This window comes from Rattus norvegicus, chromosome 1 (assembly GCF_021556685.1).
Source record: "Rattus norvegicus strain SHRSP/BbbUtx chromosome 1, alternate assembly SHRSP_T2T, whole genome shotgun sequence".
Taxonomy (NCBI): domain Eukaryota; kingdom Metazoa; phylum Chordata; class Mammalia; order Rodentia; family Muridae; genus Rattus; species Rattus norvegicus.
In genome coordinates, this window is record NC_141534.1 from 214,920,762 (window position 1) to 214,938,328 (window position 17,567).

The 17,567-nt window shown below is 41.7% G+C and overlaps 1 protein-coding gene and 1 long non-coding RNA gene across 8 annotated transcripts in view; one reads left to right on the forward strand and one right to left on the reverse strand.

Moving 5' to 3' along the window:
- Positions 1-2,722: 2,722 nt before the first annotated feature.
- On the reverse strand, positions 2,723-3,573 carry LOC120099976 (uncharacterized). Of its 2 annotated transcripts, none has more exons than NR_190528.1 (2): positions 3,312-3,573; positions 2,723-3,109 (listed from the first exon to the last, which is right to left on the reverse strand). It is a non-coding gene; the product is annotated as an uncharacterized LOC120099976 (long non-coding RNA). The 2 variants fall into 2 exon arrangements; NR_190527.1 differs by having other exon boundaries at positions 3,202-3,573.
- A 175-nt stretch (positions 3,574-3,748) lies between these two features.
- The window catches only part of Rbm4b (RNA binding motif protein 4B), a 47,459-nt gene continuing 33,640 nt past the window's right edge, over positions 3,749-17,567 (forward strand). For 2 of the 6 annotated variants that reach the window (XR_015635025.1, XR_015635029.1), the window contains exons 1-4: positions 3,749-3,865; positions 4,479-4,902; positions 9,888-10,558; positions 13,171-13,251. Coding sequence is in view for 2 of the 6 variants with exons in the window: in XM_087579784.1 (XP_087435910.1) it covers positions 4,491-4,902; positions 9,888-10,549 (1,074 nt within the window). In the remaining 4 variants the exon portion in view is untranslated. 6 annotated transcript variants of the gene reach the window in all.

Consider the following 17,567-nt stretch of genomic DNA (forward strand, 5'->3'; position numbering starts at 1 on the left):
AATCAGAGGAGGGGCAGGTTCCCACCTCCTGAACTCTAGAAGGTCATCCTAGAAAGCCATAAGGTATATCCTGAATATGTAAATAAACACACACATAAACATCTAGAGACAGAGAGAAGTATTTGTCTTAAACTTTGCACTGTTTAAAAAGAAGTTATTAAAATCGGAAGTCTTGGGTCTGTTTGACTCAGGAAAACTGCTGTCTTCAGCATAACTGGCCAGGGGACCCCAAACAGCCCTGACTACCATCAGTCAAAACAAAGACAAGCAGAGTCAGGTGTATGCAGGCTAGGAACTGGCACTACACAGGCCAGAATGGGCCCCACACATCAGGTCGGCACAGCAGATGAGTCAGGATTCACAGTACCCTTTCTCTGAAGTGTTTCAGTTTGCCCACATGCAGCAGTACAACAGCAACAGCCCATTCTTGGGCAAAACAGTCATCAGTAGGACACATTTTTCTCCTAATTCAAGCACAGCCCTGAAACCTGCCCTGTTACACATGGGAGTGTAATTGTGAAGAGCCCAGATTATGAGACCTGGGTGGGGAAAAGCAGTAGTTGGAAAGTTTAGAGACAGATGTACTGTGTGTGAGAGGGATTCGTGAAGAATTACTACCTTGCCACTGACTGATAAGCCTCTGCAGAGAAGTCAGTGTGAATGAAAAGGAAGGACAGGTATTAGGTGAGATGGTACACATGCGTGGCAGTTAAAGTCTCTTCAGGATAGGATTCCACATAGGACAGAGAAAAGGATGAACTTAGGGCTAGGAAGCAAGTTTTCAAGAAAGAAACTTGAATACTGGTGGAAGAGAAGAAAAATGATAGAATGGGGCCCTGAAAGCTACGAAAAGGGTTAGGACAGAAAGACGTGTTGGCCCAGCAAATTGGTGGGAAACAGGAAATCGGCAAAAGTGAATGGGCTTAGACTTTGCACTTTTACTGACCACCCCCAACAAGGGTGGGTTTGCTTATGTTGACCCACATGGCAGCCACTGGTCACATTGGACTACGGAGTGAGTACCCAGCATGTGGCAAGTGTAAACTTCAATGTGCTGAAGGTTTGAAATAACAGATTTTCAGGACTTCAAGGGGAATTCTAATATCTCAATTTTTATATTGATCTCATGTCAAAATGTCAAAAATATTAAATAGATTTCAAGTTTTTATAATTTGATGTTTTCTGGAAATTTGTATTTAATTTATTTCTTCACTGTGGAGCCTTGTGGATGTTAGATCAATGCTTTACTATTGAGTTGAACCCACAGACCATTTTCCTAGTTTATCACGCGTTACTTATATGGCTCATTGTGTCTCCATTGTATCGCACTGTTCCAAGTGGACCCACAGATCTGAGAGTGACAGGTAGTAAGAGTGGAAGAGAATAGACTATCTACATCAGCTGTGGGAAGAAAGGGTATCTTAAAGAGAACATAAAAGAGAAAGCTTAGGGGTTGGGGATTTAGCTCAGTGGTAGAGCGCTTGCCTAGCAAGCACAAGGCCCTGGGTTCAGTCCCCAGCTCCGAAAAAAAGAAAAAAAAAAAAAAGAGAAAGCTTTATGCAATAATACTTAATTTGAATACATTAAAAATATTTCCCTCAAAAAACAAAGTTATTAGTGGAATGGCAAGATATCTGAAACCAATTAGAAATAGCTAGAATATGTGGGGAAATCCTACAGCTCAACTCAAAGCCTATAACCTAAAATTCAGGCAGAAGATTGGGGCAAGAAATTTATATGAGCACAAACGATAACAAGATATTTTCAAATTCATTAAAAACAAGACAAAAACTTAACCGAAGCAAGTTGTGAATAAAACTTTACACTTCTTCAATTGACACAAATTAGAAAAGTTAATGCCAAACCTTGGTAACGACAGAAAAAAACAAAAGTCACATAAGTGTTTCAAGTAGGATATTCAAGTACAGTTTTTCTGGGAACTTGGTACTACCTATACATGTCAGGGTTTGTTGTGGTTTGGTTGTTTTGGGACTGGGTTTTCGTTTCGTCTGAGACAGGGCTTCTCTGTGTATCCCTGGCTGTCCTAGAATGTGCTCTGTAGACCAGGCTGACCTAGAATTAACCCCCACCTGCCTCTGCCTACCAAGTGCTGGGATTAAAGGAATGTCCTCACTACCACCCAGCTTACATATTTTTTCAATATTAAAAAAAAAAAGGAAAACTGGAGGCTAGAAATGGTATCACACACCTGTATTTACCAGCACTTGGAAGGCTGAGGATTGTGAGGTCAAGGCTAGTCTGGGTTACACAGCAAGTTTTTGGACAGCCTTGACTACATAGAAAGGCCATGTCTAAAAGGTGTGTGTGGGGGGAGGGGGGGAGTTAAATGAAATTGTATACAAAGATGGGAACTGTTAGTGGAGCATTAGTTGTGGGATCTCAGGGAATTTGGAAGAGGACAGATTCCAAAATACAATGTACAAGGTTGGGTGATAGCAGACCCTGAGGAGGTTCCAGGACAGCCAAGAGAAACCCTATCTCGAAAAACAAACAAAAATCTAATTTTGGGGTTGGGGATTTAGCTCAGTGGTAGAGCGCTTGCCTAGGAAGCGCAAGGCCCTGGGTTCGGTCCCCAGCTCCGAAAAAAAAAAAGAACCAAAAAAAAATCTAATTTTAAAAGTGTGTCTGTTATTACAATTAGACAATGGCTTCTGAAATGAGTGGGAAACATGGATTTGGTAAAGAAGTGTTTCCAAGTAGCTTGGGTGGAGGAAGTCTTTATTTTACTGGAGGAGCTGGTGTTGGAACTACCACAATGGGGAACTGTTTTTAACAACAATGGGGATGGTCTAACAATCATCCTGGTGCCTCTACTAAGAGATACATTCAATCCATCAATGTATGTAAACCGGCTCTGCTTTGTTGAATGGGATACAGTAATCCATTGAGGTGGTACCCTCCTTGCCACCAGGAGGTGCCCTTGGACCGCAGCTCAGAGTCCGTAGCTTGACAATTGCTTGTACCTCAGGAAGCTTGGAGTGGATGTGGAGCCCTTGTCACTCACATTCCCAAACCTGGATTCTCTCTGGACCTCTGGACAACGTATTCCTTGGTAATACTCACCACCTTTCAGGAACCGCGATAGACACTACGAGAGAGGGAAAGCCCAGCCCACGTATATTCATGAATAAACATGACAAAGTATAGTTAGGATAGAGAAATGCCTCCCTCAGACCTTACCCAGTTTTAACAGAGATTATCTTTCTACTCTTCGACTCTAGGTCTCAGCTTCTTCACCAATGAACAACACTACTGCGGTGAAAATTAAATTGTTTTAAGGGAATTCTTACCCTGTCCCACCCAAACAAGGGAGAGATTAGGTTAAGATGTGGTAGTGCCTGGATTTCTGAAGTATCGCTCTCAGCCGCCAGAGGTTGAGAAATCCCCCTTCTAGCGGGCCCAGTGAGAAAACCCTTTGTCATCAGCCCCTCGACACAGCGCCCAATACCACGATCCATTGTGATGCTTAGAGACTCCCCCGGGCCTTACAGTTTTGCCAAGGCAATGGTTGCTTCCTGAGCCCTTTTGACGCGCAAGCTGCGACCCCCTCCCAAGGCCGTGATTGGCTAGCCAGGGCTGGGGGCGGGCTGACCTTCGCTCCGCAGTGCCGTCACCACATGACCCCGCCCCCGCACGGGGGGTGGGGGGCGGACAGTTGTGTGCGGCCACAGGATTGGTCGCCCCGCTCCTGCGAGGGGGAGGGGAGGCAGGCAGCGCGCACTCGCGCGTGCGTGAGCTGGCGCGCGAGAAAGCGCCCGGTCGCGCCGAGGCTCGAGCGGCCGTCGCCATTTTGTAGGGTTCTCTCTGACGCGGGACCCGCCGCCACCACCGGCACCACCCGGAGGTAGGAGAGGATGCTGTGGGTGTGTGGGAAGCCCAGGAGCGGGCTGTGCCGGACCTCGGGAGGGCCGGATTTGGGGCCACTCATTTTCTGAGGAAGGTCCCGGGAAGACAACGAAAGGAGGCGGGGCCGGGTCTCCGGAGGGGGCGGGGCAGGGGTCGGGCCGAGTCTTTGTTGGGATGTAGGAGCGGAGGTTGGGCCGCTGAGGAAAGAGGTCCAGGTGTTGGGTGAAAGAGGGCTTTCGTTCTAGGAGTATGGTGGGAGGTGATACCGCGCTGTGGAGAAGGTACACAGATTTCCCTCCAAAATCCTGTAACTAGGGACATTCAAATACTTCATGGCTTCCGCTTGTCTTTTCCATCCCTGTGCTAAACCGTGAAGCAGCTAACCTTGTAGATTAAATGTGCCTGACCTCACGGGTATATATATGTATCTTGGACCATGTTGTGCATTCTGACCCCCGACCTTCTGTTGGCATTGTCACACAGCTTCACTACTTAGGAACAAACTGCTGTTCCTCTCTCAAAAAGAATAACTGAGGGTCTGGAAACGCTGCAGTGTTAGTCAGTTTCTCACTTCACACCCGACTTTTGAAATCTTGTTTCTTCACTGCCAGGCTCTTGTCAGAATGGTGAAGCTGTTCATCGGAAATCTGCCCCGGGAGGCCACAGAGCAGGAGATCCGCTCACTCTTCGAGCAGTACGGGAAGGTGCTGGAATGTGACATCATTAAGAACTATGGCTTTGTGCACATAGAGGACAAGACGGCCGCTGAGGATGCCATACGCAACCTGCACCACTACAAACTGCACGGAGTGAACATCAATGTGGAAGCCAGCAAGAATAAGAGCAAAGCTTCAACCAAATTACATGTGGGCAACATCAGTCCCACTTGTACCAACCAAGAGCTTCGGGCCAAGTTTGAGGAGTACGGCCCAGTCATCGAATGTGACATCGTGAAAGATTATGCCTTTGTACACATGGAGCGGGCAGAAGATGCGGTGGAGGCCATCAGGGGCCTTGACAACACAGAGTTTCAAGGTGAACTGTTCTGGGGCTTGGGTGGCAGACCTTCGTGGAGTCTGAGAGGCAGAGGCAAGAACACAAGACCATGGGGCTGTGAGAGTGGCTTCTACCATTTCTTTTAATTGAAGAGAATAGATTGTTTACTACTCTTAAGCATAATTTGCTCTTAGGGAAGTAAACGTTTTCCATTGTGTTTGCCAAGATGTTTCTCCACAATTATGTGGGTTCCTTTCTTTTGTCCTTATTCACTTGAGTGCTGTCAGAAGTCTAAGTTGCTAGTGTGAGAAGGGCTAGAGGTTACCACTTGTTTCTGTTTTGTTGTGACCCAGTAGCCTTTGAGAGTTTCAATGATGGACGGTGGTAGTAAAGCAGAGAAAGGGCATCTAGAGGAAGGGCTGTATGAGAATCCGTGGTGAGTCTGGTTGGTAGATGGGATCTTTGGGGTGTTCAGATTTGTTCAGTCTGTGGACTACAAGCAAAGCCAGGAAACATGTCATAGGTTCTTCTGCTCCATTTAACTAATTTTTTTTTTCTTTAGGAATTGGCTAGGAATGAAGGTTTACTTCTGGGGCAATTCCAGCAAGGAATTACTGTATTGCTTACACTGATCATAAGTGTGTATGTATTATCACTAATACCATAGGAGCGTGTCTGAAAATCCTTGAATCATGCTACTATAGTAATCACGAGTTACATATGGTTACTAAATCTAAATTAATTGAAGTAAATTTTCAAATTAGATTTTTCCAGTGTGGGCATATTTCAAGAATGCAAGTCATGTGAGGGAATGGCTACTGTATTAGGAGACAGATCAGACCCACATTGCAGGAAGTTCATTGGTTAGCGCAGTTCTACAAGACTTTTATTGACACTGTCATGTTGGACCACAAATTCAAGGCTACTTTTCTAGTTCCTAATTCAACATCTTTTTGTGCCCTAAAAATTAAATAGACAAAGGTCCTCTGCTAAACCTAGAAAACAATGAAATGGTGGGGGAAAGGAAAACTTAATCAGAAAAGTTTAAATATGCAAATAGTGAAGCTTACTGAAGGCTCACTATCATGTATTCTAGCTTCATCACTAATACCCTGGCCTTTAGTTATTGAAAGCCTAGGGTAAAAGTTGTAGCTGTTTCCTGTCCTTAACCAGCAAGTTGTCAAGTGTACTCTCTATGCTTTTCGCTATTATAAAATAATGATCTCTCATGTGCCTTCCTCCATGAAAGGATGGCAGTGAGGTAATAAGTGCATTTTGACAATAAAAGCAATATAATGAAAGTTGAGTGTTATTTGCAACCATGATTGTTTCTATTCTGGTTAGGAAAGTACTTAAAATGTGACAGTTAGGGCTGGAAAGATGGCTCGGTGGTTAAGAGCACCGACTGCTCTTCTAGAGGTCCTGAGTTCAATTCCCAGCAACCACATGGTGGCTCACAACCATCTGTAATGGGATCCGATGCCCTCTTCTGGTGTGTCTGAAGAGTTAACAGTGTACTCATATAAACAAATCTTTAAAACAAAAATGTTAGTTAAACTTTTTTAATTCATATTTTTCTTTTACTTTGGAACAACACTAGCACACTTTCAAAACATTGCTAATTATTTTCACTTAATGTGGAAGGAGGTCATGAATGGAAAGGGTAGAGTAAGAAAGGAGTTCCTGCCTCACCTCCTTGCTTCTGGGGTCATCCAAGGACCCCACAAATACTAGGCAAGTGCTCTACCATGAGTCTATATGTCTCCATCCCTAAAGAAGGTAACAAAATTTTTTAAAAAGTACTATATTTGCAGATAAATTCTCAATGTACATTATATGCCCCTTTCATTTTTAAAGGAAATGGAAGTTAAGAGGATGAGTACATAGGATTTTTTTGTTTCCTTGTTTTTTGGTGCTGAATATTGGACCCAGGGTCTTGAGCATGCTGTGTACACAGTACCACTGAGTTATGCTTCTTATCCCTTGTATTTGCTTAATAACAAATATAATTACATAAGAAACAGGGAACTGAATAATGCAATGGACATATATATATATGTATATATATACACACACACACACACACACATATATATATATAAAATTACTTCCATAGAAAGTACAGACAATAAACTGAGTTGAAAAAGAATCATTTATTGGTATCACATTCTGTTTCTGGCTCTTCTGAAGAGTGATTTACTCTTGCTTACATATGTAGATATTTTTGTAATCATCTAAGTTTTTTTCTAGGATGTAACATAAAGTTTAGTATTGGGTAATTGTGGTTTTTTTGGTTTGTTTGCTTGTTTCTTTGCTGAGACCACCCTCAAGCCACACTCCTCCTGCTTCAGCCTTCTCAGTGCTAGGGTTGTACATAGAAGATTGTCATGTATCTTCTAGAAAGTACAAACCAGATGCCAACTTGGCATTTTGCTCAACTTAATGCCTTTTTGATCTAAAAAGTGCCACTGAGCATCTTTTGAATCTTCTGTGTATTAATAGTTGTCTAAAATTTTAAGTTTCCACATTGTAGAACTTCTAAACATACTGAGTTTCCCTCAGTCTTTTAAGATGTTTCCTTTCCACAGGCAGCAGTGAATGTAGTTTGAATTGGAAACCATAAAGAAGCTGCTCCCAAGTAACCATCCAGGCAGCTGAATTGGGAAGGATATGCAAGAACTTAGGGGTGTCCTTTCAGTGACAAATCAATGAATCATTATTAGGTCATCCACATCTCTAGTCTTCTGTGAACCCTGACCCAAGATAGGATTACAGAATTAGGATTAAGCTTTCCACCTTTTAGCATTCTAATATTGTTTTGTTCCAGCTTTCAAGAGAAAATGCTTTTTCTGGGCTAATTTTCTGGTAAATATTGGAAAATTTCAGTAACTTGGAGGTTTCACAAAAGTCCTAAGAGAGTCTGGTCATCTGTACCTAGTAGAGTGGTAAAACTTTTTTTTTACCTATTTCTAAAGCACAGAATTTTAGAGATTTTAAATTTAAAGCCCACATAATCTTTGGAAGGAATACAAAACAAGGACCCCATCTATCATTTATTTTACAGGTGTTTCTAGCTCTAAGTTAAAAAAAAAAAAAAAGACTGCATCCGTTTTCACAACTGTAGAAAGACTTAGCCACATTAACGCATTCCCATTCTCTGCTCTAAAAACAGAGACATCATGTACAATCCCTAAAGTATGGAAAATGGACTCAAAATCCATGAAAGTCAACAACAAACTCAATTGCATTTTTCCCTTAAAAGTTGACTTCTAGATCTCTAGGCCAACCTACAGAGTTTTCTTTCTAGATTGGCATGGTTATTCTGATTGAGAATTGGAGTAATGTGTCAGTTACACAGCTCAATGTCACTATGTCTGTCTGTTTGAAAGCCAAGTGGCTATAATTCTCTAAATTAGAGAACTTTACATGAGGATATGTGAGACAGAAATGTTTCTGGCAAGTACATGTAGCACATGCTACTTTCAGAGAATGAACACCATCTATCTGTTGACAGCATCAGTGACTGTGATGAAGACTATCTACTAGCATCTGGGGTCATAAGCTTGAACATTGTTTTGTTCTGAGACAAGGTTTCTCCATAGAGTTCTGGCTGTCCTGGAACTTTCTCTGTAGATCAGGCTGACCTTGAACTCAGAGATCCACCTGACTATGCTTTGATCCCTTAGTGCTGGGATTAAAGGTGTGCACCACCATAGTCTGGCTGAGCATATTTGTTCTCACTAAAGATGGTTTCATGTTGGAGACAACAAGGGTCCCTGGGCTGGGTGGTACGTTAAACTCTTGGACAAAAGAGTTATTTTCTCAGTGGTATTTTCTAGATATATGTATAGGTGTATTGCTTGCATGGGTGCTCATAGTTCTTAGGTAACTATAGAGAAATCCCTGTAAAGAATTATAGTCTGCATGGTAGGATAAAATGCTGATTATTCTTTTACACAAAAGTACAGTTCCTAAAAAGCTAGTGCTGTTTTCATTTTATTTTTGTTTGGTGCTGGGACTCAAACTTGGCCTTTCATATAGTAACTAAGTGTTAAACCACTGAGAGATGCATGTCCAACCCCAGAACATAATTTTTAGTATCTATTCTAAGAGGCATTGTTCAAAGAGTTCTGCTGCTGAGGAAAGGAGTTGAAATCTATACAGGGTCTTTTTTTTTTAAACTCATTTATTCATTTTATGTATATGAGTACACTGTAGCAGTCATCAGATAAGACCATTATAGGTGGTTGTGAGCCACCATGTGGTTGCTGGGATTTGAACTCAGGACCTCTGGAAGAGCAGTCAGTGCTCTTAATTGCTGAGCCATCTCTCCAGCCCTATATATACAGGGTCTTTTAATTCCCCAGGTACAGAGGAAGCTAATGATAAGCCAAGTATGATTTAGGTATCCAACATAACATAGACAATTCCTGGAAGAAACACAGGGGATAGAAGATTGCTCTCCACCATGGTGTCATACATACATGCTAAGGGGCATATGCTTTTTTCAGATCTAACATGATGTTCAGAAGTAAAGATGTCTTCTAAAACTTCTATTAGTTTTATTACTAGTGAGGTTTTGCTAGATGCCATGTTTGATTTGGAAGTAGTAACAGTCACAGTAAAAGGAAGCAGTCTTTGCACTCTGCATTGGGGAAGGAAATAAACTGTGGAGATAAAAGTCTGGCAGAGGGGTTGGGGATTTAGCTCAGTGGTAGAGCGCTTGCATAGGAAGCGCAAGGCCCTGGGTTCGGTCCCCAGCTCCGAAAAAAAGAAAAAAGGAAAAAAAAAAAAAAAAAAAGTCTGGCAGAGTCTCCCTTCTATGTTACTGGTGTAAACAGGATCTGACTGATCTCTAAGGACTCCAATTTTCTGGGTCTCACTTATGTTGAAACAAATCTTTTGGAAAGGGTTCCTGAATGAAAGGGCCCAGGCGTGTGTATACCTATGTATTTTAGGTTTACTTTTATTTGAGCGAGTGAAAAAAGTGTTAATGAGTAATAATTTTAATCTGTTTCCTCAAGGCAAACGAATGCATGTACAGTTGTCAACTAGCCGGCTTCGGACTGCCCCTGGGATGGGAGACCAGAGTGGTTGCTATCGGTGTGGTAAAGAAGGACACTGGTCCAAAGAGTGCCCAGTAGACCGTACAGGGCGTGTGGCAGACTTTACTGAACAGTACAATGAACAATATGGAGCAGTGCGCACGCCTTATACTATGGGTTATGGGGAGTCCATGTATTACAACGATGCCTATGGAGCACTCGACTACTATAAGCGCTACCGCGTCAGATCTTATGAAGCTGTGGCAGCGGCAGCTGCAGCTTCCGCATACAATTATGCAGAGCAGACCATGTCTCATCTTCCTCAAGTCCAGAGCTCAGCTGTACCCAGTCACCTCAACTCCACTTCTGTTGATCCTTATGACAGACATCTATTGCAGAACTCTGGCTCTGCTGCCACCTCAGCTGCAATGGCTGCTGCTGCTTCCTCTTCCTATTATGGAAGGGACAGGAGCCCACTACGTCGGAATGCAGCTGTGCTCCCCACAGTTGGAGAGGGCTACGGTTATGGGCCAGAGAGTGAGATGTCTCAGGCTTCAGCAGCAACACGGAATTCTCTGTATGACATGGCCCGGTATGAGCGGGAGCAGTATGTGGACCGAGCACGGTACTCAGCCTTTTAAAAACTGGAGGTGAGAGTGGGATGGATGTGGTTGAAATTTGCACTTAGTTCCCTACAAGAGACCTTTGCTTCACTGAGGAACCAAATCACCAAACAGGACCTTACCAAAAAGCAAAAATTACATGTTTTGAGTATTTTCTGTAGTTGAGGCCCCAGGTTTATTTGGCCTGTTGAGGAGTTAGTGACTCCAGTATGTTACTTCTGAAACATGAACGTGCTCAGTGAGAATATCATTTAACCAGCTGTAAAAAGATACTTGGTATGAAGAAAAAAAGGTGGGAAGAGCTAACACATTGGTCCTTTGCTTTGCAAATAGTTACTGTCTCATCCAGGAAAAAAACTAAAGCTCAGCTTCAGTCCATGGCCTATATCATCTGGTACCTCATGATAAATGCCAAAATCCAGACTCAGAGTGGACTCTTAAATTCTGGCCAGTTGGTGGTGGCAGACACGCAATCCTAGCACTTGGGACACAGAGGCAGGTAGAGCTCTGAATTTTGAGGCCAGCCTGATATACAACGTTCCATGAGAGCCAGGGCTACAGAGAAACCCTATCTTTAAAAACCAAAATAAAATCATACTCTCCTCTACAAAACTGCTGTGATGGTTAAGGTAAAGGGAACATTTGGGAGCTAGTAATGGACAGCACAGGGAGAGTTTTAACCAACTTCAAGGGTTCTCAGTTTGCTAATAAAACACTTCTAAGAGTAGTGCATACCTTTAATTTCAGTACCAGGGAAGATGGGGTGGAAGGATGGGGTGGTGAGTTAGAGAAAATCCTACGCTACACAGCAAGTTTAGCAAAGTCTAGGAAGTATAGCAATACCCCCCAAGTTACAGAAAACAAAGCCCAACTATTTCATGTGTTATTAGCCTTTTTTAAAGGAAGCTCTTAAGTGTGCTACTTTACACATCAGATAAAGCCCTAATAGTCTCACACTTCGGTATTGAATGTTTTCATGTTTGTGTTCTATGAAGTCCTTATTTTAGCCCAAAGTATCCATCTGTATGATATAGGCACTTATGCCCTATTCTCTGTAGCCTATGATAAAATTCCTGTTTCTCTGAGATAGTTCTGTGTTTTGAGAGAACATTCAAGGAATTAGATAAAATAGTTTCTGATGTGCCAATATCTTATGTGGTGACACAGTAAATTTAATGTTTCCCTACTTTAAGAAATGTGTACAGTATCAGAATGGCAAGAATTGGGGATATCCAGAGACAAGTAAATTTCACTAGAAGGAAATGGCATTTATAATTTACAATTCTCTCATGGTTTTCCTTGTACAGTGAAATTGAACACTTGAATTAAAACCCCAGCAGTGCTGTTACCACTGACACTTCAATGTTCTCAACTTATGCCCTGTGTTCATATATGTATTAAGAAAAGAATGGCATGCATGTTTTCTTAAGCTTATGTTATACAGTTGTGTCATTGAGACTTGGGATTTTTTAGAACCATCATTCTGCCATGTGTTCAGCATGTGAATGGAGTTTGCTAATTTTACACCTGGGTCTACTTTGCGAGATACCTCTGATAAAGTTAATATAAATCTGTTAGATAACGTGATAACTTTTTCTCTCCCATTATGTTTCAAAGTTAACATTAAGTTAGTATATTATAGCCTTTAAGGGTATTTGGACATTTTAACTTTAATCAGTAGGTGCTCAACTAACCTCTTTTTAGTGATGACTTTTAAAGAAACTTACCTTCCAGGTGTGAACCTCAAATGGACTGAATAACCCTGAGTTGGTTGCAGTCCCAGGAGCCTGATGTTAATGAGGCTGCCAGGATGAAATACTCCACAACTGTTGGGGATCCAAATTCGGGTCTCACCCTAACAGAACTGATCCAAGAACATCACAGCTTTTGAAGTCGATTGGCACAGATCAAGACCAAGATTTGGCCCTGTGTCTGTATTAAGTAGAGGAGCTTGGTGTGAGTTAATTTATTTTTTCCCCTGCCATTGGTGTCTGGAGTTCCCACCATCAATGGAGGAATTAGACAGTCCTAGCAGTGGTTTCTTCTTTTGGTTTGTCAAGGGTTATTTGGTCAATCAGAAAACTACTGCAACCACAGCTCTGAATTAACAGTGTGATGTGCAGATACCTTAAAGGGTAAATGACCAACTGTTCTTTAACAGCATTCTTTGTGACGATGGTTTTTAATGTTTTCTTTGGAACATCTGTAATAGTAAAATTGGGCTGGGCATGTATGGGTGGTAGATGCCTGTAGTTCCAGCCACTCGAGATTGCTTCAGAACAGAAGTTTATGCTCATATTGGGCAACATACTTAGATCCCATCTCTTAAAAAAAATTGTTGACTGTTACCTGATCTCAGCATCTTTTGTTTTTTTTTCTGGACTCCCAAGTTAATCTGTAGTTATTGAAAATTTCTACCTCCCTTGAAGCCTTCTACTATATGGGTTACCGGAGTTAAAAGATAGAGCCATGCCGAGTTTAAACTATCAGTTTTACATCTTGTGCAGCATATAGCCTAAGTAGGTTCCTATCTATACCTATTAGACTTTGGGGTGATTTTACTGGATATACATTCAACCCAAAACCTGACTTGATTTTGTTTTGTTCTTTGTGTCACCCCTTCCCCCACTGGAATACAGGACGGGACCAGGGCCCTTGTACTCGGAACCAGACTGCACTCCAGGCATTGTGTAAGCCTCTTGTGTTCTGCTTTCTTTCAGGTAGGATAATTGCGGACTGAACCCTCGGGCTGCGGTCATATATGAGAACTTGGTCCTCGCGGTCCCCTTTGCCAGGATGTTCCCATTGCTTCATGTTTCAGTAAACAAAGGAATTTGTGACCAACTATGTTTTCTTTCTTAATTTAATTCTTCTAAGTTGACTTTCCTTTCCTCGATGCTAGTTGTCTGTAGCTTTTCACTCTGTTCCTTATATTCTCAGCCTCTGAACAGCCCTAGGTAAGGATTATGCTGGCATCCCCCCTTTTCCTGTACAGTGGAAGCCCCTCTTAATCTTACTTTCCTTAGGAGTTGAGCCCTTCTCCCTGCCTTCCTGCAGCATCTTCTTTCCCTTTAAAATGACCATGTAGTGGCAAGCAGCCTTTAACTCTTCTGTTAGTTCTGGACTCTTTAACATTGAAGCTAGTCTTCTGAAGTTGCTAGGACCATTGGGATTTTGTTCTTGTTTTGGTTTGATTTTGTTTTGTTTTCGGTTTTGTCTGACCTGTGATCGTGGTACAGCATTTGCTGAAATTTAGCCTTGTTTTATTCCACTCCCCCATATTTTTTTTGAAAAAAAAAAAATAAATGTTTCTAACACTTAATCTTTTCTTAACTGAGTGACCATTATTTACCACTACTGTCTTCTGATTCTTAACTAGTTGTGCCTGAGCTACAAAATTCACATGTGTGAACGCCTGAAGTGTACAAGGAAAAACTGAGCACAGCAATATGGTTTCAGAGGTTAGCTAGAATCTTGAAACACTGGATGCTTAGGCATATCTGGTCAAGCTCATTTCTCCAAAATAGAGCTATTCTACAACTGAAAGGTTAACCCACCCAGAGAGCCAAGGTACTAGTGATAGAAGCCCTATAGAAAATCCTGTATCATAAAAAGGCTCGAAGAGTAGCTCCAAACTCCTGTCAAGTGGACTTAATTTTAGCAACATAGCATTCTGAACCAGTGTAATGAGTGAACTAAGGAGATAGAGAGGTGGGCTCAGTGAGCAACCAGAGGACCCAGTTCAGTTCCCCAATCCCCACGATAACTTAGAACCATCTATAGAACTCCAGTTCCAAGAGATCTGATGCCCTCTTCTGACTTAATCAGGCACCAGGCAGACACATTACGATACGTGTACATATACGCACACATATACTCATATACTTAAAAAAATTTTAAAGAACAAACATTTTAGGGTTTAACACCCTCCCTGATAGGCTTGATAGACACTCCACTCTCTCATTCACTCTTCTTTTCCTCTTTCTGTATATTTTGAGACAAATTGTCCCTAATGTAGCCCTGCTGGACCTAGAACATGCTATGTAGAACAGACCAGTCTCATACTTGTGTTGATACTCCTGCCTCCCAAGTCTTGGGAGTAGACATGAGCCATCATTTCTAGATGTTTATCCTTTGTTAATTGGGGCTGGGAGTGCAGAGCACTGAAGAGATGGCTGAGCAGCGAAGAGCCTGGACTGCTCTTCCAGGAGACAGGTTCAACTTCCAGTACATATACTGGTGGCTCACAACTATCTTATTTCAGGGATTCGATGTCTTTTTCTGACCTCCAAGAGTAGGTGCAACATGAATGCGGGAAAACATCCATATACATAAATTTAAAATCTCAAAAGTAAAACTTAAAAAAAAAAAAAAAAAGGCTAGGCATATAGAGCATAAAGTCTGGAGTCAATTCCCTAGACTTTTCCCAAGTGCAAAATTCCCTTATGAGTTCTTAAAAGTCATTTCTTCTCAAAGTGTTAAGATTTCTGCAAGGATTAAGCTTTGGTTAAAATGAGTAAGAAGGGTCTTTTTGTTTTAAGGGGGAGCTAGTTTTTAAGACAGTATAGCTCGTGGTAGTCTTAAAATGATTATGTAGCTGAAGTTTTCCTTGAACTCCTACTGATCCTCCCCCTTTAATGCCTCATGTGCTAGGCTTCAGGTATGGAATCACCACACCTGAGTGACAAAGTGATGTTGGGTAGAATAAAGTACTTTGTACAGAGAAACAAACGTGCTGGGTCCATGACCTACATCTGTAACTCTGACACTCAAGATGAAGTTAGGATTATCAGGAGTTGGGGTCAGCCCCTCTTTAATTTTTTAAGTATATGTGTGTTAGGGGGTGAGGGACGCTTGAGTGCTGATGCAGAAGCACAGGTGGAGACAGAAAACTTTCAGAGTCGTTTACTTCCTCTACCACAGGGTGTCAAACTTAGGTTATTAGGTTTCTACAACAAATATTTATCTCACTGGCTTTTGTAAAACTCTGTGTGTGTGTGTGTGTGTGTGTGTGTGTGTGTGTGTGTGTGTGTGTGTGTGTGTGTGTGTGTGTGTGTGAGAAATAAGATGTCAATAAGGCGTGTCCACTTGAGCTAGCTGGCCAACCAGTCCTAGTGTCCCCTCCTGTCCTCAACCTACTTTTCCCATCTCTGGTGTTCACCTAAGCACCCAGCTTCTCTCCAAGAGTCCTAGGAATCTAACCTCTGATCTAATGCTTGAACCATAACCATTTTAGTTCTTGAGAAAGAGTCACATGTAGCCTAACCCAGTCTCAGGATTATTTTATACTGAAGAGGTCCCTTTATCTCCTGATCATCTTGCCTCCTGAGTGCTGGAATTAAGTGAATGCAACTGTCTAGTTCTATGTAGTCATGTGGATCAAACCCAGGGCTTCATGTATGGTATGCAAGCATATTCCCAACCCAAAACTTTTTTTCATTTTTTTATTTCGAGACATTTCATTTATCCCATGCTGGTTTCTAATTTGCTATATAGCTAAGGCTGGCCTTGAACTCTCAATTCTCCAGCTTCTACCCCCAAAGTTAAAATTCTAGGCAAGCATAAGCCTCAACAAACAAATGAGAAATTATTTTAACCAATATTTTATAAATCTTGAGTTCCTGTATATTAAAATTGAATGAACTAAATCCTGCTTAAGGTTTACAGTCCCCTGTATGGAAATGCTTGCATGAACATTCTGATTACTTGTGAAATTTTCTTCATTTGGATGAGGATACCAAGCACAAAACCTTATGTATGCCAAATGCCCCTAAGCTATATAACCCCACCCAACACATTTTACAAGACTATTTTATATGAATGGTTATTTTGCCTATGAATATAAACCTAGTGTCTATGGAGACCAGAAGAGGGCAATGTGCAGATATTACAGACACATTTTTACCACATGGGTACTGGGAAAGGGAAAAAATAAAAATAAAAAATCAAACCCCAAGTCTTGTGTAAGAAAAGCCAGTGCTCCTAACTGCTGAGCCATCTCTTCATCCCCTTTCACCTTCCTTTGAGATAGGATCTTGTTTACTTTGTTATTCAGCCTGTCCTCGAACTCTGTCATGATGTCATCCGGCATCATCCTTTCTCATACTTTGATTCCAAGAATGTACCACCACTTCCAACTCCACATATTTTATACCTTACAATTTTCTGATTATTTGAATAGAGGCCAGAATGACAATCAACAGAGGTCCATGCCCACACTCCAACTAGCAAATGAAGTACAAAGGCCCATGTTAATTCCAACATTCCACCAGAAAGTGGGACAGTCCCTGTTGTCTCACAAAAAAGTTCAGACAAAGCCACTGAGATTTCTTTGTGATTGGTATGCACAACACCAGAAAAAAACCTAAGATGTGTAGAGTTGAGCCAGTCATGGTGGTGCATGCCTTAAGTCACAGTACCCAGGAGGCAGAGGCAGAAGGATCTCTGTGTGAGCTATACGATAGATAGCCAGTACTACACAGAGACCTTGGCTCTAAAAAAAAAAAAAAGAACAATAAAATGTGCAGGTATTGACATCCCCAGAATCTCTAGTGGTATTCCATATTTTTTATTTGTCTGTGTATCTATACAACTGCTATATGCCATGTGTAGATAGGTGCCTGTGGAAGCCAAAAGACAGCGTTGATACTCTGGAGCTGGAGTTACAAAAGGCTGTTAGCCACCAGAGGGATGGTGGGAACTAAACTTACATCCTCTGCAAGAGCAGCATGTTAAGCCATCTCTCTAAGTGCATGAACTTTTATATAATCTAACTGGCTAGTGGCCACAACAACGTTGATGGTAAAAGTATAAAGAATTTTTTTCTTTCACTCACCCATAATAAATACTGGGAAAGTTCAACTAGTTAGGACTGCCAAAGAATACAATATATTTGTTTCTAAACCTTAGTTCTTACATGAGAAGCTACATGTTGTAGGTATAAAATTCCTTTCATTTACCAAGATAAAGTTCTTCTACATAGACTATTTCAGAGTCCTATGAGATCTCTCTAAATGTTCTGGAATTTCTTTATCTG